The 27,295-nt window shown below is 31.5% G+C and overlaps 1 protein-coding gene across 3 annotated transcripts in view; it reads left to right on the top strand.

Moving 5' to 3' along the window:
- LOC119678915 (nuclear factor 1 X-type) overlaps window positions 1-27,295 on the top strand; it is a 52,271-nt gene that overhangs the window by 9,539 nt on the left and 15,437 nt on the right. For all 3 annotated transcript variants that reach the window (XM_038091005.1, XM_038091004.1, XM_038091003.1), the window contains exons 5-7: window positions 11,401-11,624; window positions 20,443-20,598; window positions 20,663-21,209. In XM_038091005.1, the coding sequence (XP_037946933.1) occupies window positions 11,544-11,624; window positions 20,443-20,598; window positions 20,663-21,209 (784 nt within the window). In that variant the 5' untranslated portion in view covers window positions 11,401-11,543. The remainder of the gene's footprint in view (window positions 1-11,400; window positions 11,625-20,442; window positions 20,599-20,662; window positions 21,210-27,295) is intronic.

Genomic DNA, 27,295 nt, shown 5'->3' with positions numbered 1-27,295 from the left:
AATGGTGGCTCTGCTGTCCTCATAAGGAACTCGATAAAACATTATGAAGCAAAACCATATTGCAAGAATGAAATCCAGGCAACAAACATTGTAGTACAAACTAAAGAAGGCGACATGACTTTCTCATCACTCTACAGCCCACCGCGCCACAGTATCACGAAAGATATGTACATATCATTTTTTCAGCTGCTTGGATCTAGCTTCCTAGTAGGCGGAGTTTTTAATGCTAAACACTTAAAATGGGGTTCCCGCCTAATATCTCCAAAAGGACGTCAACTCTTCGAAGCAATAAATGTACTCAACCTCCACACAATCTCAACAGGTGAACCCACATATTGGCCAACGGATAGAAGAAAAATACCTGACTTAATTGATTTTGCGGTATCAAAGGGGGTACGTATCGAAACAACTACCTGTAAGTCCAATTTCGACTTGTCATCTGACCACTCGCCAATAATAATCACTCTCAATGACTGCTGCGAAATTATGGAAAAATGTATTCTTCATAACAAAAACACTGACTGGAATAGTTACCGTCAACTAATTTCAATTGGTCTAAATACCGAAGTCAGGTTAAAAACTGAATCTGACGTAACTGAAGCAGTAGAGCATTTCAACTCTTGTGTCCAAATGTCTGCATGGGAATCAACTCCACCAATTTCTAAAAGTGTTAAGCAAGATTATCCATTTAACATTAGATACCTGATTAAAGAAAAGCGTAGAATGAGAAAACATTGGCAACAGTCGAGATTCCCTGCGGATAAAACTCGCTTAAACAAACTGTGTAAACTCGTTAAAGCCCTTCTTTTAAAGTATAACAATAATCGCACGTCGCTATACCTTCAAAACCTAAGTGCTTCATGTGATACAAAATATTCCCTTTGGAAAGCCATAAAAAAGAACAACAGACCGATTGTCTATCAACCACCTATACGCAAAATCGACAACTCATGGGCAAAAAGCGATATTGAAAAAGCAGAAACATTCGCGTTACATTTGGACCAGGTCTTTAAATCAAATGATAACCAAAATATGCCTGATGTCATGAATCAAAGGATTAATTTTCTACAAGAGCCTTATCAATTGGAACTTCCAATTAAAAGATATACTATTAATGAAGTTAGAGATGTAATAACAAAGTTAAAAGTGAAAAAAGCTCCAGGATACGATTTAATCACAGGCATGGCCTTGCAGCAGCTCCCACCAAAAGGATTTGTATTTCTCACTCATCTATTTAACGCTGTGATAATAAGGGGGTTTATTCCGCCACAGTGGAAGATAGCGCAAATCTCCATGATACCGAAACCAGGGAAAAGCCCAGAAGACGTCAAATCATATCGGCCAATAAGTCTACTTCCGATCCTGTCAAAAGTTATGGAAATCCTGTTTCTAAAGCGCCTTACTCCGTTTATCCAACAAAACAGACTCATACCTGACCATCAATTCGGCTTTCGCCAAAAACATAGCACAATAGAACAAATTCATAGACTTGTCAGACATATCCATAATGCGATAGATGGTAAAAAATATTGCACTGCGGCATTTATAGATATTTCACAAGCTTTTGATCGAGTATGGCATGAGGGCCTCCTGTTCAAACTAAAACTGTATCTACCTCTAAATTTTTTCATATTTATAAAATCATACCTCTCGGCTAGGCACTTTTTCTTTAAGCATGGAAACGAAACTACAGTACTTCATGATATAGAAGCAGGAGTACCTCAAGGTAGCATAATGGGACCAATGCTTTATCTTTTATTTACTGCGGATCTTCCCCTTACCGATGAGAGTGTAATCGGTACATTTGCAGACGACACAGCTATTTTATCAGTTGACAGTGACCCAATCCGTGCTTCCACCAAACTTCAAACCTGCCTTGATAATGTTGCTCTCTGGATGATAAACTGGCGTATTAAACCGAATGAATCAAAATCTGTCCAGGTAACATTCACTACAAAACGTTCTACGTGCCCGCCGGTCTTAATTAACAATACTCAATTACCACAAGCTGTAGAAACAAAATACTTGGGCATACATCTGGATAGTAAGCTAACCTGGAAATCGCACATATTCAAAAAGCGTAAAGCCTTGGGTCTTAAATTACGAAACTTATTTTGGTTCCTCAGCCGAAATTCCAAACTGTCACTCGACAATAAGCTGCTTATATACAAATCTGTACTTAAACCTATATGGAGTTATGGGGCCCAATTATGGGGTACTGCAGCAGACTCAAACCTGGCAATTATACAGCGCTTCCAATCTAAAACACTACGAATGATCACAAACGCACCTTGGTATACAACGAATGAACAGCTACATAAACAATTACATGTTCGAACAATCAAGGAAGAAATAGCAAGTATTTTAAAGAATTACGCTCAACGCTTATATATGCACCCAAACCCTCTGGTTACTCAACTGATGTCCCCTTCCAATACCTTTACAAGGCTGAGAAGAAAAACATCGCGAGACATTTTAAATATGTATATGTAGACAATACACTTTTATTTTAAATATATATGGATATGTCACTGGGCATAGTCCATACGTGCCTTTCTTTTTATATCGTAATAACCATTATTATGATTTAAATTTATATATATTACTTATTGTCATTCATTCCTGACAGATTGTAATAAATAAATGGATTTAAAAAAAAAAAAAAAAAAAAAAAATTTCTTTTTTACCACATGAGCTGAAATTTTTCCAACAATATTGATCAGGTTAATTTAACTTGTATGTGGTTAGAGCATATTTTTCTGAGGGTAATATTCAGAAACTTAGTGCATAATCATCAGATAGTACAAAAATGAATACAAAAACACTGAACTGTTGAATAAATACACAGACTAACCATTTAATCTTATCAGAAATTTGAAAAAAAAGTTATTTGTATAGTCGTATATTTAGATGCAGCAAAAGTGTCGCGGGGTTATGCAGTTAATTATATTAGAGACAGGTATTGCTATGTCTAAAAAAAATGTAATTGCTTTGAAAATCACAAAATAGAAACTGGTGTACCTCAAAACAGTTTCTTGGGACCATAGTATTATGTTTTCTACACAGCTGATATGCCTGATCAGCTTATATCATATAAGAAAATATGATGGGTATATCTGCCGCTTTGTTTTTCCTTGTTTTTTTTCACGCACTTCGTTATGGCTAGGTGGTGCAATTTTAACACCATAATTTTTGATGCAGGACTTTAAGAACATTACTCTAAAATCAGAATTGATGTTATCATTGCCAGAGTGTAATTTAGAAAAATGTTCCTTCCATGTTTTAAGTAAACTCTGTTTATCTGTAACTAGATTAGGATTGCTGTGATAATTCTTAAGCTATCTACGATAGGTACATACAATCCTTGAACTTACTATGATTGTATAAATCTATAAGTGATTTGGGTTGTAGAAGTCCTGATAGTTTTACCCAGTATACCATTCTTTGTTTGATTTCGTCTTCTAATAGCAGTGAGAAGAAGTGGGTCTGGCCTACGCCATAGAACGGTTCTGGACCCCTTAGTCGCTAAGATGGCACTCTCAGTTTATCTTCGTTTTCTGGTATTCCAACGTGCCCCGGTACCCACTGAATCAATTCCTGATTAGTATTGGTCTAGAGTGCTTAACCTATCGGAACATTCCATTACCAGTCTAGATGTTATATAGTGAGAGTTAAATGCCTTAATGACAGCCTGGTTGTCGGTTAGTGTTGCGATATTTGGATTGTGGTAGTTTCTTTCGATGTTAAATAGAGCACATCTGGCTATTGCTTTAAATTCAGCCTGGAATATGGTCGTATTTTTGCTCAGTGCTTCCCAAAGTCTTTTCGACAGTCTTACTATACCATCCCTGGCACCTTCATATGTAAGAGCGCCGTCCGAATACGATATCATAATATCGTATTCTGGTTTATTTTATAGATTTTAACTATTCTCTTCCCGCGTTTAAAGAATTTGTAAAGCTAAACTCTTAGTTTACCGTGTTCCATGGCATCAAGATTTCAGGATGTTGCTCGACAAGTGTTACAAATCTCTTGCGACTCAGTCAGTTTTTTTTTTATTATATATTCAATTGCGCCTAGTTACAAATAATATATCGGGGACTTAAAATTGTCGATATTAATCCTTATCTATAATATTATAGTGTAATGATTAATATTTAATTTAATTGATTAAACCAGACGGTTTGGTTCTCTTAAGCCGTCGTACGAGGTCTTCTGTTTGAAGGAGTGATGAAGCTTCTGTGTTGCAGTGAACTTCAAGTTTTTTTATGTGCTTCGATCTGAAGCTTGATTATTTCAGCAACTGTCGGAACATGCAAGTCACGATGAAGGTCATGGACATATCATGGAGCATTGATAATTGTTCTTATGATGTTGTTTTGATATCGTTGTATTGTCTGCCTATTTGACTCAGATGTGCAGATGTCCAGCATATTCTCCAGATTTAGACCCCTGCGACTATTTTCTGTTTCCAAACCTAAAGAAATGGCTGAGCGGTAAGAGATTTAAGTCGAATGAAGAAATCATTACCGAAACAAACGCGTATTTTGAGAGGTTTGAGAAAACATATTATTTGGAGGGAATAAGAAAATTAGAAAAACGCTGGACTAAATGTATAGAGCTAAGAGGTGATTATGTAGAAAAATAAAATGTTAATTTGCCGAAACAAATTTGTTTTATTCAAAAAGTCACCGACTTATCAAGACGCTCTCGTATATATTAGTATAAGCTAGTTTTATTAATATTGAAATGAAATGATAAATTTAATAAAATTACAAGAAGGATTAGATAGAGACCGTCAAGGTCTGCCCTAGTGTGCGGCAGAACACTGATTTCCTCGACCACTTCATCATTCGATGCATATAGTCATATCCATTAGTAATTTGGCCTCGGGGTCGATCCCCACAGAGTAAGCTTAAAATCCTGAAGATGCCTGCGATGCGACCAGTTAAGGTATTCTTTTTACATGTCAGGTTAGGAAAACACTTAGAGTGCTTTTACTCCAATTGTGTACTAAATATTTCATCCGCTTTAACAATGTATATTGCATTAGAGATTATGCACTTATAGAGGTTCCATCCTTCAGTGCATGTCAACATCTAATTTATCATAGAAGAAGGTCTGGCTTCCCCGAGTAGTGTCTCTAAATTTTGTCTAGTATCTACGAATCTTAATGCGTCCATCTTGATTTTAAGAAATGATCATTAATTAAGGTACTTGCTATTCATTAAGGTACTTGTATTTATTTCTAAATAAGAATTTGACAAAGATTGCTCAATTTCAGTAGTTTGTAGTCTAGATCGCAGAAAAAAACGGTGTCTGGCCACGAGCGGTTAAAGGTCTATTGGCATACGACCAACCAATATTCCCGCAGCTTTGTTCAATACTGTACGGAAAGCACTACAGATGCGTAAGTTTGTTAGTCTATGTGAACTTTTCACCAACTTCGAAACTGATGCTAAAAGACCTCTAGCGGTGTCCTTGGAGCTTCCTATGTTTGGTATTAACCGGGATAATGTATTGCCAACACGTAAGGCTTTGTTTCCCGATTGCTTTAGGTGTGTGTTGAAACTCAATATATTATCTAGGGTAACACCGAGATGTATAAGTTAGGGGCTAGATTGTATGTCTGCGCCACATACAATTTTTAACTGAGAGCGGTTCAATCCTTTTTCTACTGCTGATTAAAAGCATCTCCGTTTTATGTTCAGCATTCTCGAAACCGTTGTATTGCAAGCAGAATTTAACTGCTACAATAATAGCGTTGCATTTCCATCCACTTCGTCTACTGTTTTAGCAACCACCACTATCACAATATCACATACGCACTTACGTTTATTTCGTAGCTGATTTTGACTTGGTTCAAATAATACCATCGTACATGATATTCCATATAATTGCCCTAGAACTGATCTCTGTGTGACTCTTCTGCAACCTTGTTTTGGGTCCAGATTCTGTATCATATAAAAGTAGTCTGTCTTTAAAATATGATATAATTATTTTCAAAATATCTTCTGGAACTTTTATTTTCATTAGCTGATGTTCTATGCCTACTCATAGTTCAATATCTTTTGAAAATTGTTGTTTTGGGTACACTACATATGTATAAGCACAATTACGCAATTGCACAAACTATAAAAATTGGTCTAATTATTTGACCGTTTTGCAACACTTATTCACTGTGTTTTGTTTTTGTGTTGATAAATTTAATTGCTGTCTCTATCAGCTGATTTTATATATGTATGTGCAATTTTTTTGCAAAAGCAGAATATTAACACCAAAACAAAAAAAGTTAATAAAAAAACCAAAATGGAAAAAGTTAGAAATTAAAAAACAAAATGTTTGAAAAAACGCTTATCGGCTGCAGATCTTCAGCGCTCCAAGTGAGTATATTGTATTCCACCGCAATTAAATAGTTTAATTCATAATATCCAGTTCACTTATATATGGAATTATACATTAAACTAGGTCGCTCTCGAAACGCATATATTCTTGGCAAATGCATTAAAAAATGTGTCCTGGTTCCTACTTCTTTTTTGGGTGCGGTTGTTGCAGTATTTTTGGCGTAACTTCCTTTTGGCACAGAATGCATTTCGCATTCTGTTCTGCTTCTTCTGGCTCACTTATCCTCAGCTGAACTATTTTCAATGGCTGGTCTTTTCTTGAATGTATTTCTTGCCTATTGTGTAGGGATTGGACGGATTTAGGCTTTTTCAAGAGCGTTCTCGGGCGGTATGTCGTCCTTCTACACTCAAACACATTGAGACTTAGTACATAATCAATATAATAATGATATAATGGGTTCTCCTGGTTCGTCACAATTTGGTGATCTTTGGGAAATGGTGGTGGATAGCCAAATTACAGTCGTCAATTTCTAACTAATTAGCTGTGCTGTTATCAGGGTAACCGAAATCATATTTATTGTCACAAATGTATGTAAAAGAAAAAGTGTTTGCCGACATATATAGCTACGTTTCGATTTATTATCTTATAATTAATTTCATATGCTTGTCCCTTTTTACTTTAATTTTTTGTAATCAACGTAAATGGCAACCCTAAACTGTTACTCTACAAAACTCATTTAATTTAATAAAAATTAATAGTATTTTGTCTATCTTAACGCCACAGCCTTTTAGATTTTCTTTTCATGTTTCGCAAATTTAAATTTTTGGATGTGTGATATAGCTATAAGGAAAAGCTTGCCCATCCAGTATTGATATCGATATCGATATTGATATCGTCCAGCGCACATATTTAAAAATATTAAGGTCAAATACTGCACAAATGCACCTAAAATAATCAACAATGAAATGATCACAAATCTTTATTCAGCCGAAAGACAAAGTAAACAAATATAAAATAAAATAAAATAAAATAGAATATTCCGGAAATGCACACGAAAATAAAGCAAATTTTATTGGTATAAAAACTAGCGCTTTAAGCGCGGTGCAGAATATCATATGTACTTGTGTGTCACACAAGTTGCGCTCTCTCTTGCTCAAATTTCTTCTAGCGACCGAATTTGAACAGGTATGACACACAAGAGTCGTTATTTACGCAAAATTTTTGAAGAGTAAGGGTGTTTTTCGCACGCTGTAAAAATTTGTGTGAAATTTAAAATAAAATTTTAAAATAGTAATATTGAAAAAATGGATAATTAACGTTTTGGTTGCGCTTTGCTTATAATTGAATTTAAATTTGTATTTTTTATATATGCTTATTAATTCAGTATATGCAGCGTATAAGCATCTAAAAATATTTTATCTGTATCCATATTCATATTTTTTTAGGGTTATCGATTTTTTAATTTTAATACTAAATAAAAAATTCATATATCTTTCCTTAAATAGTAAAAAGTCCAAAGGTCATTAAGTACAGTAGTTAAAATGGGAAGGTCAGTAAAGGACCGTAGTTAATTTCATTCACTAAATTATTTATTCACCTCCATAAATAGACCATACAAATAATAAAAGAATGTACATATCTTCATTGTTTTTCAAGAAATTTGATCATTTCCATATTTTTGTTAGTTCAAGGTTATTAACATTAACAATTCTTTTATTTTAATAACAAGTTTTAACGAAGAAAAGCATATTTACAATACAAAGTATTATATCATAAATTTATATTATTAATTAATTGTTATTACGACCAATTTTCAACACGTTTTTTAATTACTGGGCTTAGATTGTTAATTGAACAATGTTTATATTTAGAAGTTTTTTTAAATAAGAAATTACTTATAATTATCGTTTATAAATTAAAATAAAATTAAATAAAATATTGCCTCTACGAACAGAATAGTATTGAAATTTAACAATCAAAAATAAAAATATAATTAATTAATTAATTCAATTATTCTACAGCTAATATATGGTAAACACAGCAAGTAAAATTGTTAATAAAAACTTTCATAGCAAAATAACAAAACTCCAGAAAAATTAGCGAACATAAAAAGTCAAGTACGGCTTTGGATCAGTTGGTTAAGGTGCGCTGATTCTGAGCTTCACATTTGGCAGGACCCGAGTTCGATTCCTGGTACTTGCAGTCTCAAAAATAATTATTTACGAATAATTAAATACAATTAACAGCTGTATGGTCAGCCAAAAATTTAATTAAATAAAATAATATATAAAAAAAAATAAAATTTTTGTTGTTGTAGTTCACTACTGTTCGAAAAAACGTCTTTATAAAATATTTAATAAATTAAATGAAATATTTGATTGTATTTAATTTTTTATAAGAATTTTACATAAAAATTGATATTTTTTTAACTAAAATTCAAATAAATATTTAACACAAATTTATAAGTGTAATTTTAATAATAATAAATAATAATAATAAATACATTAATAATAAAATAAAAAACGTATTAAATTTATATTACAATTCTACATACAGTGACTCCATCGCATAATCGGACAAGCATTTGTTCGATATAAAAGTGATCTAAACTTTAAAAAAAATCCTAAAAATATGATTTTTTTTTTTGCTTTAATTAATACTTAACATACTTATCTATCTGAATTATAAAAAAAATTAAAACATTTCTCATAATAACTATTAATTTAAAGTAAAAAACAGAACCAACACAATTTTTTGGACTCAACGTATAATCGGACAAAATTAAGCATTCATGATAAAAATACTGTTATTTTACAAATATGTATGCACTTCAAAACTACAATAATAATTGTCAGAACAATGTTTTTTACATTAAGGTAAATATAAATTATAAATTATATAATTGTAACATAAATTAGTATTAAAATAGCACCAAATGGAAAGCAATCTACTCTCGAAATTAGGCAATTAATAATTAAATTGAATTTCGAAGGTAAAACCGTTAGAGAAATTGTCAATTTAGTTGGAATAAGTCAATTTACTATTCAAGACATTATCCAGAGGTCCCATGATGAATTTAGGCTGACCAATAAGATCAGAGTAACTCAAGGCAAAATATAAAATGATCGAAAAGAGCGTTCGAATTTAAAAGAAATAAAGAAAAATCCTTTTAAAACCGCGAAAGATCTTAAATTATTATTAAAATCCCGCTCTGGGAAAGATGTATGCTTAAATACTATTCGCAATACATTATATAAATTTAATTATCACGAAAGAATTGCCAGAAAGAAGCCGTTTATAAGTATTGAAAATAAAAACAAAAGAATAAAATTTGTTAAGGAATATTTACTAAAAAGAGAAAGCTTTTGGAATCAAGTAAATTGGTGGTAAATCATCTTAAACACATTTTCATTGATAATTTTCATTTTTTTAAGGTTTTGTTCACTGATAAAAGTAAATTTAATCTGAATAGATCTGATAGTAAGATGTTTGTATGACGTAAACCAAATGCAGAATTCAATCATCACAATACAAAAATCACTATAAAACATGCAGGAGGCTCTGTTATGGTTTGGGGTTGTATGTCGAGTGCGGGAGTGGGTAATTTGCATTTTATAGATAGTAAAATGGGCAAATCTGAATACCTCGACATTCTGAAACAGAATATAAAGCAAAGTGCAGAGAAATGGAGTATCTCAGAAAATTTTAATTTTTATCAGGACAACGATCTGAAGCATACGTCAGGCGTAGCAAAGCTTTGGTTGATCCAAAACTGCCCCAAATTCATAGACGCACCTGCATAGAGCCTAGACCTTAATGTAATTGCCCATCTTTGGGAGGAATTAGCTAGGAGAGTGTACCAAAAAAAATTTAACAAAATAGTATAGCTAAAGGAGGCTTTACTCGAAGCATGGTACTCTATTGAGCGAGAAGTGTGCCAAAACTTGGTAAAATCAGTCACAAATCGTATTCAGGCCGTTCTGGATTACAAAGGATATGCAACAAAATATTAAATGCCACATTTCAGCATTTTTAACATTGATGTTTAATTTTGTCCGATTATACGTTGAGTCCAAAAAATTGTGATGGTTCTGTTTTTTACTTTAAATTAAATGTTATTATGAGAAATGTTTTAGTTTTTTTTATAATTTAGATAGATAAGTATGTTAAGTATTAATTAAAACAAAAAAAAATCATATTTTTAGGATTATTTTTAAAGTTTAGAGCACTTTTATATCGAACAAATGCTTGTCCGATTATGCGATGGAGTCGCTGTATATCGCCTGCTTACAATAAATTTGTAAGGTAAAAATGCTCTTGTATGACGTATGAATCTTTTTGGGTAACAGACTACCATACACAACACGTTGGCGAGTTGGTGAGCACCAAAAACCAAAATTTTGGTGAGCACGCAAACATGTTGGTGATAGGTGCAGACTATCATACTTGTGTGTCACACACCGTTTTTCTCTCTCGTATGACACACAAGTATGATAGTTTGCACCGCGCTTTAGGAAACAGAATAGAACAACACAAAGCAAAACATTTGATCGGCTCTGGGCCATATGTTAAAATGAGGTCAGAAAGGTTGCAAAAAAAAAACATATGAAGCAAACGATGAACACGGACAATATTTAAAGATATTACCCATTTGCAATTTTATAATTTGAAAGTACAAAATTTATTTATGCAGACTTTATGTGTTGCAACTTTCTAATTCTTAAACAATTTTTATATTAACTGCAAGATATAATTTATAAAGTTTCCAATTTTATTTATTTGCCGGCTGCATATTTACAATAAAAAAAGAAATCTTACAAACTCTAAAAATGTTGTAAACAGCTTTCAAGATTTGTAAAATTTCCTAACATATTTTCTGGCAAATTGTCACACTGACAATGGTGAATTTGTCTGGATTTCCAGAATTCGGCAGTATTTAATTAATTACAAGAAATTTGCGTACAGTTAAAACATTTTCTGTTATTTTATTAAGTACACCATTTAAGATTTTAAAACTACCATTTGTAACTCAATCTTACGTTTTACGTTTTACAGGTACAACTCTAACAAGAAGAAAATTACAACCTTAAGCGACACTATTAATCATTTCAAATAAATTTAAATAACTATACTTGATTGCGTTTAACAAAGCTGCAAAGAAACGTAAGCAGAATTTGAAATAAGGCCTTCGCAAAGGCATGTTTATACCTGATACACTTAGAAGCTGTATGATCGAGTCGGACGTCTCTTCCTATCTCCAAACATCATCTTCAGGACAGGTGCTAAATTTGAATTCAAATGATGTACAAAACTAGTCGAGTACATACTTGTTAAAATATAAATAACGTTGAACCAGCCGCTGGCTGCTAAAGTATTATAACTTAATTAAAAAACATTGTGAAAAAGTATGAAGCAATAGATGTTAATTAAAATAGTCCAAACTATAAATTATTAAACATCTTTGGAACGTTACTAAAAATTAACCTCTGACTTTTAAGCATCTCATTACTATAGATTACCACACCAGCGACAACACTTCGACAAAATTAATTAAAAAGCATATCTTAGACCAAATCAAAAATTTTTATATAGACATTGATATATACATACATATGTACATATATGTAATTTATGTATATTTCTCAATATACGTAAATGCGATTAATCATTGCAAAATTCGATACAAAATTAAGAAGTAATTAATTTAACTCTTTATAGTATATTTTTATTGAGTCTTTTTATATTTATATTACTTTTACGTGTTTCTATGTATATATTTTTTTGAATATTTGTGCATTAGTCCCTTGTGTGTAAAATATGTATCAACAACAACTGACTAAAAGACGTTTGCAGAGGTTTTTACATTTGATGTTGATACAAATATTTACTTTTCTTACCTAACTCTTGCTTTAATATTAAAGTAATGTTTTTGTAATATATATTAAGTCCTTAGTTGTGGTGTATTATATAGGATGTTTCCTTTCATCGTGTAAATTTGTGGAGTTTCTTCAGAGACGTTTTCTTCGTTATAAGAATTATTATTCTGAAATAAAACGATTTTAAATTATTTATGTTTCCATAGCTGAATATATTTTTTATATAAAGATTTTTTTCAACGTTGTGAATATAGAGTAATGTATAAAATATGCCCCATTATTCCCGTGCAATTATTCTCGTTTTTACAACTAACAAATTTATTGGATGTTGAAAGGAAACACCTTTTGAGTATATATTATGGAGTCCCATATTTAGACCAGCAAATTTTTTTCGATAAAGATGTGCATATTTTCCAAATATTTTCCGATTTCACCCAAAATACTGATTGATGTCATATTTCCCAATCATTGCTTTCACACAAATTAGCATTTATGTTTTTAATTAAAATTTCTAGAGAATACATACATATACAAAATTTTCAAGTTCATCACTAAACAAAATAAAATTACAATTTATTAAAATTTTTATTAAGTTATCAAAGATATTTTCAGAAAAGATATCTGTAAATTGTATATTCTTATTCTATTGTAACCAGTACTTAAATAAAAGTTAACGAACTTTATCTATAAAAAATTGCTCGAATCATCCTTCGACGAAATGTAATATTTCATATAAATTGAAAAGTAATTTTTATTGAACTGTCACTATTCATGCGTATATTTAGCAATAAATTTCTCAATATATTTTATAATATTATTATAATAATATAAAAGCCAAACTTGCAATATAAAGTATGGTCCTTTAGCTGTAAGTGATATTATACTAGGAGGCAGGGTGTAACTGCGAACTCTGCTCGCCAATCCCTTGCAATCACTTTTTCATAATCAACAATATCTGCCTTTAACATTCTCTAAAAGTGGCATCAAATTTTTTTGAGGCTCAGTTAGACGGTAAGTACCGTAAGAAATTAATTCAAAGTGGAATGAAGAACCAACTTAACCTGCGTATTTGATAGGAACGATATAAAAAAAGTTCACGGTTTTTGTTTATTTCGATCCTATCAAATACTCAGGTTTAGTGGGTTGTGCATTCCGCTTTGAATAAATTCTTTACGTTACCTACCGTCTAACTGAGCGTTTAAAAACTTCAAAACTAGGCTGGGCTCTCATGACCAAATTGAACCGACGAATTTTTTTTATTTCATTATTAGTTTTTTAATTTACATTGAATGCAACAACAATTTAAATTTTATGCAGAGAGCCCATGACACTATATAATATGGCCCCTAATTGAATTTCGAGAAATGCTAAAGTTAATGTTATTTATATACAAAAAAGCATGTACGAAAAATAAAAGTACAAAGGCATGGATATAGTGCAGTGTTAGCATGATGGGCGTCATAAATTTACGACGGCACATACTACTTTTTTACAATAGAAAGATATTAAAATATAGTATATAATTAAATACATTGGAATACTACTTTTTACTGTATGAAAAGTTTTTGATAACAAACTTAAAAATAGTTACGATTTCATACATCTTTATTATAGATTTTACGTCATATAAATTAACTCGTATTTTTGTTATACGGGAACTATTGACATCTTTCTGTACACAATTTGTGTTAAATAATTACTCTAACATAAAAAATATTTTTTTTAAAAATGATTGCATAAAAAAATGTCTATCGAAAGAATTATTTCGGAAAATAAAGGACGTCCTAGTATAAACTTACTTTTGTATTACATTACTGTGTTAGCACAATATAGTTACTTTTATTTAGTTTGCATTTTTGAACATTTCGAAATTAGGTGAAGGTGTGGTTAAATGCGAAAGAGCCTATAAGAACTTTAGTCTTAAACATCATAACGTATGACAGAGATGTCTAAGTCCAAAATACTAAACAAAATTTGCCAATCTTCATTGAGCGACGATTTATACCTTCGTAAACAATGAAGAAAACTCAATTTTGATATTAAGTGTATTTATCACCTATGAGATGTAGGAATACAGTAATATTTACTTAACCAAATTAAACCAAAAAATATGTAAAATTACAAGCAATAAGTAATTTCTTTATATTATAGGTTTTGTTTTCAACAAACCCAAAAAGTATTGTATATTTCTGTCATTTTAATAAATGTTGAATGTACTTTCTGAATAATTCCACAAAACAAATTTCAGGCTCAGAATTGTCTTCAATATTTCCTTTACTGCATGATAAAAATTTTATTTATTGTAGTTTATGTAATATTCTATACAGGGTGTTATCTGGGAAAGTCTCTTAAATGCAACAAACAATATTCCATGGGAAACGAGTTCATTTTCAATATGAACTGAGATAAGAGTGTCAAACAAAAGCTTATCCCAAAAGTCGTCATACGGTTGTTTATTTAATTTTTAAATTAAGAAATGTTCAATTAATGGACATTTTTTTCGAATACACCTTTTTGTCACCCTGTATTGCGGTAAAAGACCGAATAAGTTGTTATTAACTTACCGAATGTAGAATAAGTAAATGACACAACGCAGAAGTAATTTGTTATAACGAATTGAATACTTTGTAAAACATAAAAACGCAAATCATTAGTTCAATGCGATCAACACTAAAATAATTGCTCAATACTTGTATCAGCTAATATATGATTTCTCCTGCTTGCTAGAGAATTGTTTACGGCACAACTAAATCAATCTTAATTTCAGGGATTGATAAAAGAATCCATTGCCATTTTTAAATGTGTATTATTAGTGTGTTTAGTTTAATACACAGCGAGAAATAAATGTGATATAAACATTTTACTCAATTTCAATACGAGAGTTAAATAATATGTTATAATTGCTAATTGAACTTCATGTGAAACTTATTGGTATTTTCTAATAACAAAACAATATTTAATTCTTTTAGAAATAATAACAACGAATAAACTATTTTCAGTGAAACAGTTTTTCAATTATTTCCTATTTTGATAACTGATATAATTTTAGGAATATTGCATTGTACGCAATTACCTAATAAAAACAAGTAAAAAAATACACTTGTTTAAAAAATTATCATTTGCAATTATTTGTTAATGTAACTATTATAAAAATTGTATATTCTAAAAATATAAAAAACGTTATAAATATAATAGTGTTTTCGCAGTGTTTTTTAAAGATAAGATAATAAGAACCCAAGCTCACCCATAAAAGCTAAAACTATGATTTGCCGATCTCTGCTTAAAATTACACATGAACTCATTCCTCCCGTACGATGTTGTTTTTTTTCAGGCAGTACCATGTATAAATATCTTACAAAGAAACCTAAAATAACATACAAGAGAAACCGTTCAATATATATAAGCAACTATAAAATTTACACTTTAAAGTGTATAAAATTTGATAGCAATATTTTACGTTAGTCGTATAAACTAAAAACATTAATTATACTACATAGACTTTTTCTATATATATGTCAAATGGTTGGTATTAGGGTGCATGGCTTTTTTTTTGTTGGTTGTAATTTATATTTAACATTTTTTTACGCGTAACAATTTTGCATGAAAATATAGATAAGGTACTTCGAGGAATATAGTAAAATACCTACTAGCAATTGATTTTAAATACCTTTGAGATGTTTTCAATGGAAAGTATACTTTATTACGAACAATTTTCAAATATAATATAAAAATTTGTTCTTTATAAATAAAGAGCTTTTCTAGGGCAAGTATCGTGCTTAAAAAAATGTGAACCATTATTTTTGAAACTTGCAACTATTTTTGTCGGTTTTTTTTTGGAGATGTGTTGTTAATACGTTTAATAAACGGAGCACGAAATTATCCATCTGTATGAATCCATATGCCTGAAGTTTTAGTTTAGTTTTTATGTTCCTAATATTAGGCATTCTCAATTCATTTAGAGTTGGAAAACCATAGCTTGCAGTCTTAACAAAAAAGTTAGGCTCGCAAAACAGAATTATCAAATATTTTACTTTATCGTTTGACATTGGATTTCGGAAGATACAGTTATTCAAACAAGTGTTAACGTGTTCGAATGGCTCCTATGTTCATGATCATTGCAACTTAAAACACACTTCATTTTGTTCAATGTTTGTTTTTGTTTTAATTGCTGTTAATTGTTATCTGCTCTCGATTACTGCTACTACTATTTCGCAACTACATCGTTATCAGTATGCATTCACACACGCCATTTAGGGTCTTGTGAATAATTTTTTGTGTAGCTAAATTTTAATTTTGCCAAAAATTTACAATAGTTTAAACATTTACCGACATTTTACCACAGCTTACCTTAAACTGTGTTGAAATATCACGACAGTTTTGGCCATTGCTTATAAGTTGCTGAATGTACTCCACTATTTTTTATAGATGTTATTTTGCACTGATAATAAATCATAAAAAGAAATGATGAATTGTGTCAGAAAAATTTAAGAAACAATATTAAAAGAGTCTACGCGTATATAAAAATTGAAGATAAAAATAATGATCACAAAAAGCCATTCACTTGATTTTAAATCGCATTTATATTGATAAAGGTAAATAATTGAAAAATAATAGTGAACACAATTGAAAGCGAGACAATTAAAACAACAAAACAAAATTGAATAAAATCTGGTGCGTACTTTCGTAGCAGTGATCAAAAACATAGGCATCATTCATACACGTGAACGGTAACTGTATATTAAAAAGTTGAACAGTATTTTTTGAAATACTCCTATAAGCATATTAAGGCCGTGTGCGAATTCGCGTAAATTGATGGTAATAGTAAATTATGTCGGTATGGCAGCGAATGTTGGTGTTTACCAGAATTTCGAGTATGGTAAATTAGGTATTACCATTGTAAAAATTTTATAAGATGTTTAATAAATAAATTTGAAAACTTTTAACAGAAAAATAATGAATAACTGCAATAAATAAACAAATAAATATTTACATAAATGCAGTGCAAAAAATTTACTTTATCTCAATTTACTCGAAGTCGCACACGGCCTAATTAAATATTTAAACCATATAAAAACTTTCGAATTGAATAAAAAAAATTAAAAAATCGATTTAGCACATTTAGTGTCGAAAAAAGTGTCTTCATTACAAAATATATTTGCAATTCAGTATTTATATATTAAATAATAATAATATTAAATAATCGAGTTAAACCTCACTAATGTTTTGCTAGCTAAATTTTTTCAACTCTAAATGAAGCAAAGAGTCATACTTTTAAATAATTGTTTACATTTTGTATTCTTATTTTTTGGCTATGCTTAAAATTATTGTATACACGGAATTTTGACTGTTTTGAAAGTTTTTCATTTATATGTGTGTAAAGTAAAAGTTTATATATCACATTTTTGTAACTGTAACTGTAACTGTAACTGTATGTTTAGTTTACGCAAAAATCATTATATATATATATATATACGGGATATATCCGAGGTGTTTCCAATGTGATTCCAAAGTTAAGGATAAGATCGCAAAATCTCAAAACTAACTTTTATAAAAAGTATGTTATTACAAATTTTTTGTTTTTGCGATTTTCACCATTATACCATATGCAGGGACCATTTTTGCAATCATTTTTAATGTGCTGGTCATACGGCACGAGTTAAGTAACTTCGAGTAACTCTGTGTATATACACAAGCGCGTTGCACCAGCAAATTTTCGAATAAATGAGAGCATCTGAGAGAGTATAACATCCCTGTCGATAGAGAATTAATAATGCTACACAGACTTTACTCATACATTTTATTTCAAGTAAAATTTGTGTGATGTGTGAATCAGCTGTTTTGGTTTGAATTTAAATATTCGAATTGTTTATTTGCGTGGCATTGGTGAAAATAAAAAAATGCTGAAATTTTAATTGTATCAATTGTTATAAATAAATAGTGAAATGGATAAAACATAATAAATATTTTGTTGAGTGAATTAAGCATTACAACACAGGCAGAATATAAAGTACAGTCAAACTTCCATAACTCGAACTTCCATAACTTGAATTTTCTATAACTCAAATAAAAAACAGTGCACCAAGGGTTTAGAGAGCAAATTACATACAATTCTGCATCCATAACTCGAACTTATGTAACTCAAATTTGTCTCTATCTCGAACAAAAATTTTTTCTCGTACCGATGGGAATATGGGGAAAGTGGATTCTATAAGTTGAATTTCTGTTTTAAGTATAAATGCATTTTGCTGCTAGGGGAAGTCCCTTTTTCGAAACCAAATGTTTAATTTTTTTCTTTCTTATGTTGCTTCTTTGTGCAAATGCCAGTCGCTGGCAGTGTGGTTTAAAGTAAATAAAATAACTTCCAATGCCACTCTTAACGATTATATTGAGCTTGACAATAAAATTTGTACATCAAGCTTTCCTACAGATGACAATATTATTGAGCACTATAGCTCTAAATTACTGGATCCAATTCTAAGCGCAACGGAAAGTGATGATAAGGGTTCTGTGGATGTAATTGCTTATTAGCTTTCCAAGAATGAAGTAGAAGATTCATTCAATATTCTGAATTTATATTTGCAAACGAATGATACTAAAACTGATTATCACTATAAGGCTTTAAATAAAATGGAATATCTTCTTACTGAAAATAACAAAAAAAATTAAAATCCCAAAACTAATTTCTGATTATTTTACTTCACTATAACTTCTGTGCAGTATTTGATTTTAAATAAATAAATAAATATCTTAAAATGTAATTCTAGTTTCTTTCAAAAATAAAAAACAAAAAAAAAATATTCTCTAACTCGAAGTATCCATAAGTCGAACCTTTTCTTTGCAAAATTGGACTTCGAGTTATGGAAGTTTGACTGTAATTAATATACTTGGAGATAGTAACTCTGATAATGATTTAAAATTGGTAATGCATTATTATATAAAGAAAAAAGAAAAAAATTACATACAAGATGTTGTTTTGAAATATGATGACAAGATATCCAAAAGTCATTTCTTCTCATCAGCAACAAACCGCTGCAATACTCTATTCACAAATTTATCATCTATTCAAAAATGCATTAAATAATTGCAATTTAGTATACAATGAGTTAATACAACTTTTTACCGTTTTGCAACTGCAGAAAAGATTCTTCTTCTTTTTCTTCATTACGTCTATAAAAATATCATAAAATAAAATTTTATGAATTCTAACTCATTCTAACTTTCACTGAAACAAAATTCTAACTCACCTTATTAAAATAAAAGGTGTTTAAAAATATTTGCAAGTTATAAAACTTTTTGTTTTTCAATATTTATTTCGCGATCTCATTATTCAATTTCTACTTCTGTTTTGTTTTCAAAAAACAGCTGTTTCTCAACAGACTACACAAAGCTGTTCCAAGATAATTTGTGCAAAGAGCGTAATCTGACATTTTATATGTGTAATGCTCTTAATTTGTACCTCGTAAAACAGACCCAATGTTTATTAACTGCTAGTTTCCATACTAGTACATCGACAGACTTTCGATTTTACTCATTTTCGTATGAGTGCTCTTTTTTACTACAATAGCACTTTTAAGATGTTTGATTCGCTCTGTTCTTCTGGTTGGTTTGAGAACAAGAAATAAATTTGGCAAAATAGTAAGTCACTAATATACCGCATATAAAAATAAAAAATGTAAAGAAATATTAAGTTGTATTGGGTTTATTATGATTTTGAACCATTATAACATCCAAATCCATTAAAATAAAAAATTAAATTAATCATCAATACTAAAAAACATTTTATGGTCAAAAACTGGCGTCTAAAAAAGCCTTAAAGATTAATCGTTTTTGAAATAGTTTTAATGAAGCACGATTTTTTCGGCACCTTCTTCGTTGTGTCGATATGGAAAATGAAGCCTGTTTTTAATTATATTTTTTTTATTTCTTAGCTCAAGGAATCACCACCTCCAGTTATTGTGTTTTGAAATGAAACTACCGTATATATATATATATGTATATATATATATATTTCCATAAAACACTTATTTAAATATTTTTAATAATATAAATATATTTTAAATAATATAAATATTATATTTGTACGTGTATTAAAGTATATATGTTATATGTTATTTTTTTATTCAAAGACCTTATTATTAAATGCTTATTAATACACATATATATATATATATATATATATATAAATAATATATATGTATACATATATTATATTTATATTTAGGATGAGTTCCATCCATTTATTGAGGCGCTTTTACCATTTGTTAAATCTTTCTCATATTCATGGTTTAATTTGCAAGCTGCTAAACGAAAATATTATAAAAAGCATGAGAAGCGTATGTCGTTGGAAGAAGAAAGACACTGCAAGGATGAGTTACAGGTTTCTTATTATTTATTACAAAACATAAACATAAATAAGATTGTTTATTTAATTTGTACGACAGAATGAAAAAGCGGAGGTAAAACAGAAATGGGCATCACGTTTACTCGGTAAACTTCGTAAAGACATAACTCAGGAATGTAGAGAAGATTTTGTTCAATCCATAACCGGAAAACGTAAATCAATATGTGTTCTATCTAACCCTGATCAAAAGGGCAAAATGAGACGCATTGATTGCTTGCGCCAAGCAGATAAAGTATGGCGATTGGACTTGGTCATGGTTATACTTTTTAAAGCAATTCCACTTGAAAGCACAGATGGTGAAAGACTAGAAAAAAATCCAGAGTGCTCGCACCCTACGTTATGCGTAAATCCTTATCATATTAATGTTTCCGTAAGAGAGCTGGATCTTTACTTAGCCAACTTTATTAATACACACGATGTATTCCAAAACACACATTCACCAAAGTCATCGTCATCTCCTACGTCCTCACTTATTTTATATGAAAGAAACGAGCAAGGGAATTTAAATAACAACAGGATTTCCACTAGCCGAAATAATTCAAGTGTATCCAAAAAGGAAGAAATTTTGCATGAGCACAAACAAAAAGGTAAGTTTTAAAGTTATATTAAGAAATTCTAAATTTTGAGTATATGTATTAGGTTGTCCTTTAAGTAAAGAAATGTAGTTGACTAAAAGTAATATGTTTTTTGTTTGTTCATTTAAATTTTTTTTGCATTGAAAGCACCTAGTAGAACAATCCCTAAACGGGACATAATTACAGTAACTTGTGAGATTTTTTTTTAAATTTATAAATTATTTATTATCTTTCATTTTGAAACTAACAATCAGTGGATCAAATCTTAAAAACTAAATTTATTTTTTCCTAGGTCATTGCTTTGTAAAAAACTACTTAGAGATTAAATAATTTGCATAACTTTTGCCTTGAGAGATTGTTACTTCTGGACTGCTAATTTGTACCTGATAGTAATTTTTGGGTGGCACAACATTTAACTAATTTTTGGGAAGTGTTCTCTGCTTAACTGCAACAAATGCAGTGCAATCTCTATAGTTTACTATATGTATTTTACCGCAATTGCTGCAATTTTTTGCAATTGCATCTTCCTTGGGTTTTGGGCATATGGAGGATTTGTGTAGATCTCCACATATACCACATATGTTACACTTGGTAAGGTGCAATATGTTCGAGTGTAGTCAAATTCTTGCCAGTTCGTACATTGTATTGGATCTTTTCTTTTGAGAGGTTCTACTACTGTTATCCTTTTATCTAAAAGATAACAAAGGTAACTTGTTAGATATTGCCATAACTTACTTACGATAACAAACACATATACTGTGACTTAAATTTAAATGCTAAATAAGTTGTACTGTAGAAAATCAAGTGACCCATCCTATGGAAGGCAGTATATTCGATTATTAGTTTCAAAAAAAAAACATTAGAACCAATTGAATTTTGGTATTTGAAGTAAACGTAAGAGAAATCTTATATTACACGATACAAACATTAAGTAAATGCATTGGAATACTTTGGTGATCGGATTGAATTTGTATTGCTTCTGTTTGTGCGTTGGTCTACAGCAATAAGCTGCTGTTCAAAATTGCTTGTAAGAGAGAAATGTCATATTATATACCGTTAGACCAAAAATATGTGTTGAACTGCAATATATGTGGTTTCTATATACTCTTTTATCTCATAGTCTTTTATTTCACTTTTCATAAGTGTTCATATCCGTCGCAGGCTTTACCCTCTGGATAATTGGAGTTATAAGACTCAATTTCTTTAATTTTGCATTAGTTACATTCAGTTAAGTGGGTTACAGATATAAGCATTATGTCAATCGCTAGCCTCTCTAGAAAGACCATCAATTCATTTTAGTGATGGCAGAAGCCGTTGAGAGAGTTCATGGTCTCGATAAAATAGTTTGCAATATAAGACTTTGATTTCTGATTAGTTGCTACATCGTGTTTTGCATTATGGTCATATGTTCTTCCACCATATGACTTAAATTGTTTAGAGTTTTTCGAGATTAAGTTCAGAGCTTCATGAGGACATGTTTTTGATTTTGTTGATTTCTTTTCAGTACATGGGCATATAAATCGTTTGGTGCTTATGGGGGTGTATTTCTAATCAGTTTCGCGGTTTCTGGCATTTGAACATTTAATAGCTGATTAATTTATTTCGTTTTTGACAATTGCGGTATGATTTGTGCCATAGTTTGTGCATTTCTAGGATTCGGAATTATATCAAGTAAGCTGCGATAGTTTTTTACCCAAACTTTTGACAATTATGACGCTGCACGGCACCTATTCGTTTATGTGATTTCTCTATTAAAATACGCCGATATAGGAGTATAGCAAATTATAAAACTCGTGACTTTTTTTAAGTTTTTACATAAAACATGTTTTTTATTTGTATCCAATTTACTAGTTATATTGTGGTAATAATGTATATTATATGTTTGAAATTTTATCTGTTGAATATTATCATTTTTTATTCAACTGATTTGTAGGCATCAATGCCAATGTTGTTCTGCCAATGTTGAAAGACTATTTTTTTTTGTTTTTTTTTATTATTTATTATATAAACATCTGTAAGAGAATATTCAGTATTACTTATTGATATAAAATAGAATAAAATGACATGTAGATATGTGCGGGACACTCATTAGTACACACCGCTAATGATTAAATTACAACTAATAATGAGTAAATAGTTGGCTATAAATGTTTAATTTCAGTGAGTTTACAATTACGATTCACGTATTTGTGGTTCTACTTGCAAGTCCAACGTAGAAAATCTTCTTAGTCGACGTGGATGATTGATATCTGATAACAGCTCTTGTGGCAGTGAGTTCGGGTGATTTGATAGCGTTATACGGCAGTTTTTGCTGACTGTTTGTGTTGTTTCTGACGGGACGTGAAGATCGCGCTGTGAAGTACTATTTGGGATATACCATGGAGCAGCCGCATATAAACGAAGTATTTTTGATTGAAATCTCTGCAATATCACTATATTAGATTTTGCAACTGTTCCCCAGATCGAGATATTGGTTTTCAAATAACATTATATAAAAATACTTTATTGTTTAGTGATAGCTTTGAATTTTGGCAAAGAAGCCAATACATAGAGTGCATTTTCAGACCCAATTGCTTGCGTTTCGTAAATATTTGGTGTTTCGAGGTGAGACGCCGATTAGGATGAACACCTAGATACTTAACGTGATCGGATTGTGGTAGTACGTTATTATTTAGTGTGACGGGTGGGCAGTAACCATTTCGAAGAGTGAATGTGGTTTGTGCAGATTTAGATTTATTAGCTTTAATGCGCCATTTGTTTAGCTATACATGGATGCTGTCTAAGTTTGTTTGCAACTGATTCGTAGCGACTGTTGGACCTTTGCTTTTAGCCATGATCACTGTGTCATCAGCAAAAGTTGCGGTATACGTTGATGGATTAAGTAGAAAATTAGCTGTGAACAGTATGTAGAGGGTTGGACCTAGTACACTCACTAGTAACATTTCAGCTTTTATTGGGAATACTTTCGTATTATAGTCTTCTATTTTAACCATGAAATATCGGTTATTGATATAAGACTTAAGAACAAATAGAAGCTGTGTGGTAGATGTAATTTCAGTTTGTAGAGCAGTCCGGTGTGCAATACCTTGTCAAATGCTTGCTTTATATAGATGAATGCTGCAGTGCAGTATTCTTTTTTTTCCAGACCATCTCTTGCGTATTGATAAACTCGATTTACCTGTACAATGATTGAATGTCGGTTTCGAAAGTCGAATTGGTGGACAGGAATTAGTGAGCGACTTTGGATGATATGGTTAATACGCTTTAAAAGAATTTCTTCGAACACTTAGGAGAGCGCTAGAAGTAAACTTATAAGTCTGTAAGATGTAACTATCTGTAATGGTTTACCTAGTTTTGGTATCAGAATAATTTGGGCTACTTTCCATTGACTTGGATAGTATTCGTGACTAATTGTGGCATTAATAAGTTGGTTGATGAACACGAGACCAATGTTTGGAAGCTCCTTTTGAACACTTTGCCAGTGATCAAATCGTACCCAGGAGCCTTTTTGATTTTAATTTTGATCTTAATTGTCCATTTCATTTCTAGTATTGCGGTTTTTGGAACCGGAAAATCCATTTGATGCGATGGTTGCAGGAAATGCTCAATTTGAAGTACACCTTGGAGATGCTCTGCGAAAGTTTGAGCATTGTCGATTTTGGATCTAGCCTACTGTCCATTATACATTTTGAGTGGTGGAATGTGTGGCGTTTATTCATTCAGCTTATGAGTGGTTCGCCATAATGAATAGTCAGTTCAGTGGGAGACAATTCAGATAGGTATGTTCCAATGTTTTTGTTTTTGTTCTCCTTTAGGGTTTTTTAAGGTTTTTTATCGCTTCATTCAATCGTCTTTTGTCTTCACGATTATTTGTTATTTGTCAAATTTGTGTAATTTACGTTTTTATAACTGTTCCTTTATGCCTATGTCTATGTGCTCTTCTTTGTATTCATTGAAATACATGGTTGAGTTCCACGCGGCATCTGTACGGTTGTATTAAATTGCTCGACCGCAGATTCGATATCGTTGCCGGTTTTGAGTGGGATGTTGGTTGTTTAATTTTCATTTATAATGCTTTTGAAAATACTCCAGTCTGTACTTTTGTTGTATAATTGAGGCTCTTTGTTCTTTACAAAGATTTTTGAGTTCATCTCCATAATAAGGGGAGAATGGTCTGAGGATAGGTCTAATCAGGAATGTGTCAATAATAATAAGAATAATAAAGAACAAGGTACAAGCTCCCATTTGAGCAGAGCACCGCGACCATGATTGATCTTTTGTGCTACAACAGACCCTGACTGAACAAAAGACATTCCGCCTTTCGAATGAAGGCCAAAATGTCGGTTGTTGAGGAGCTCCTAATATCGGAAGGTGCTAGCAATTCCCGACCTAGTGATCTCCTCCTGGCCCAGATCAAAGCTGGGCAGTCACATAGAATGTGGCTGGTTGTCTCCTCTGCCTCCTCTTCGGATAGGCCCATTTTGTGGTAACGTGGCCCATGGTGACCCGTTAGATATCCTACTAGCAACCTCATCTCTGTTCTGCTAAAGGAGGATATCTTATTATAACTATAGGGGAGAACCAGCTCTTTAGCCTGACGGTTACCTCGACTGTCGCGCCAGTAGCGACTTCTCTCGGTTGAAATCTAATTATTGATTAGAGACCTAGTTGTAGACCAACTTAATCACCAAAAAGGTTCTGGGCCACAGATTAGAGTGGCTGATCCTGTCCATGCAAGACTATCGGCAGACTCATTACCATTAATTCCTGTGCGACCAGGCACCCAGCACAGTGTCACTTTATTATTGCTTGCCAGCTGCTGCAGTGTGTCATAGCAGTCTGCTAGAAGCTTTGAGAAAAACTTCCAGGAGCATGACGCTTTGATTGCTGCTTGAGTATCTAAATAAATACAGATCCGGGCGCCTTTTAACCCCTTGTTAATGTTGATACGAGCGCAGACCTCGATGGCGTGAACCTCTGCTTGGAAGACAGTGGGCCAAATACGCAGCGCGAGCGAGATTCTGGTGTTTGGACCAAATATTCCAGCACCAACTCCTTCTTTGGTTTTCGAACCATCAGTATACCACGATATCACTTTTGGTTCGAGTCCAGGAGTGCCATTTACCCAGTCCAATCGATCGGGTATGAGGACTTCGAACTTCCTACCGAAGCGAAGTTCCATGTTCATGCGATCTATCCTATCGCAGATCTCTATGCCAGGAACTAGTCTGCATGTATCAATAATGTATCAATAATAGTGAGCTATAAATGCCTTTATGTATGCAAGAATCAATCACGTCTGAAACTTCATTGTGGTCTGTTGGCCAGTAAGTTGGTTCACCAGTTGATGCGTGAAGCAAATTGTTAGCCTGTATAGTCTTAAGCAATTCACGACCTCTTGGTGTGATTAGTCTGGAGCCCCACTGAGTATGCTTTGCGTTGAAGTTCCCAGCAGCTATAAATGTTTGAGCAAGCATATAGAAAAATTCCTCAAACTGATGACTTTTCATTTTTTAGTTTGGTGGGCAATAAATAGAGGTTATACAAATTGGACTTTTATTGTTTTTAACTCTTATTGATATTGACTGAAGAAATGGTTTTTCGAGTTTGTTGTACACAGAGTGATCAATATTTTCGTGGAGCTTTAAATGTAATTTTTGTGTGTAGTAGGCTGTTACAGTTAAAAATACCCTATTTGTATCTGACGGTTTCAAACCAATGAAAAACAACGGGAGTGGATTTTTGGTAAAGACTATTTGAGTTCCTTTTTGGATAAGATTGCGCACATATACCATAGTGAAATATCAGTTTTTCCTTATATCATTAGGACTCTTTCAATTTTTAAATGTTTTTCTTTTCAATACTATAATTTATTTGGGTTACTCTCTATTTTACATAACTTTAGATCTCCCTTTGCTTATTTATTCATTTGCAAAATATATGTTAACTTTAATGGCGAATACTATCTCACACGCGAATAGGCGTTAATACAAGCGACATTAAAAAATAGAAAACAATGATAAATACAAAGTCTAGACAATGTAGTACAAAAAAGAGCATTGACTGATTTTAATCATTACCTGTATTTATTTTTGACT

Source organism: Teleopsis dalmanni, chromosome 2 (genome assembly GCF_002237135.1).
Source record: "Teleopsis dalmanni isolate 2A chromosome 2, ASM223713v2, whole genome shotgun sequence".
NCBI classification, from domain to species: domain Eukaryota; kingdom Metazoa; phylum Arthropoda; class Insecta; order Diptera; family Diopsidae; genus Teleopsis; species Teleopsis dalmanni.
This window is presented reverse-complemented; position numbering and strand designations above follow the sequence as displayed.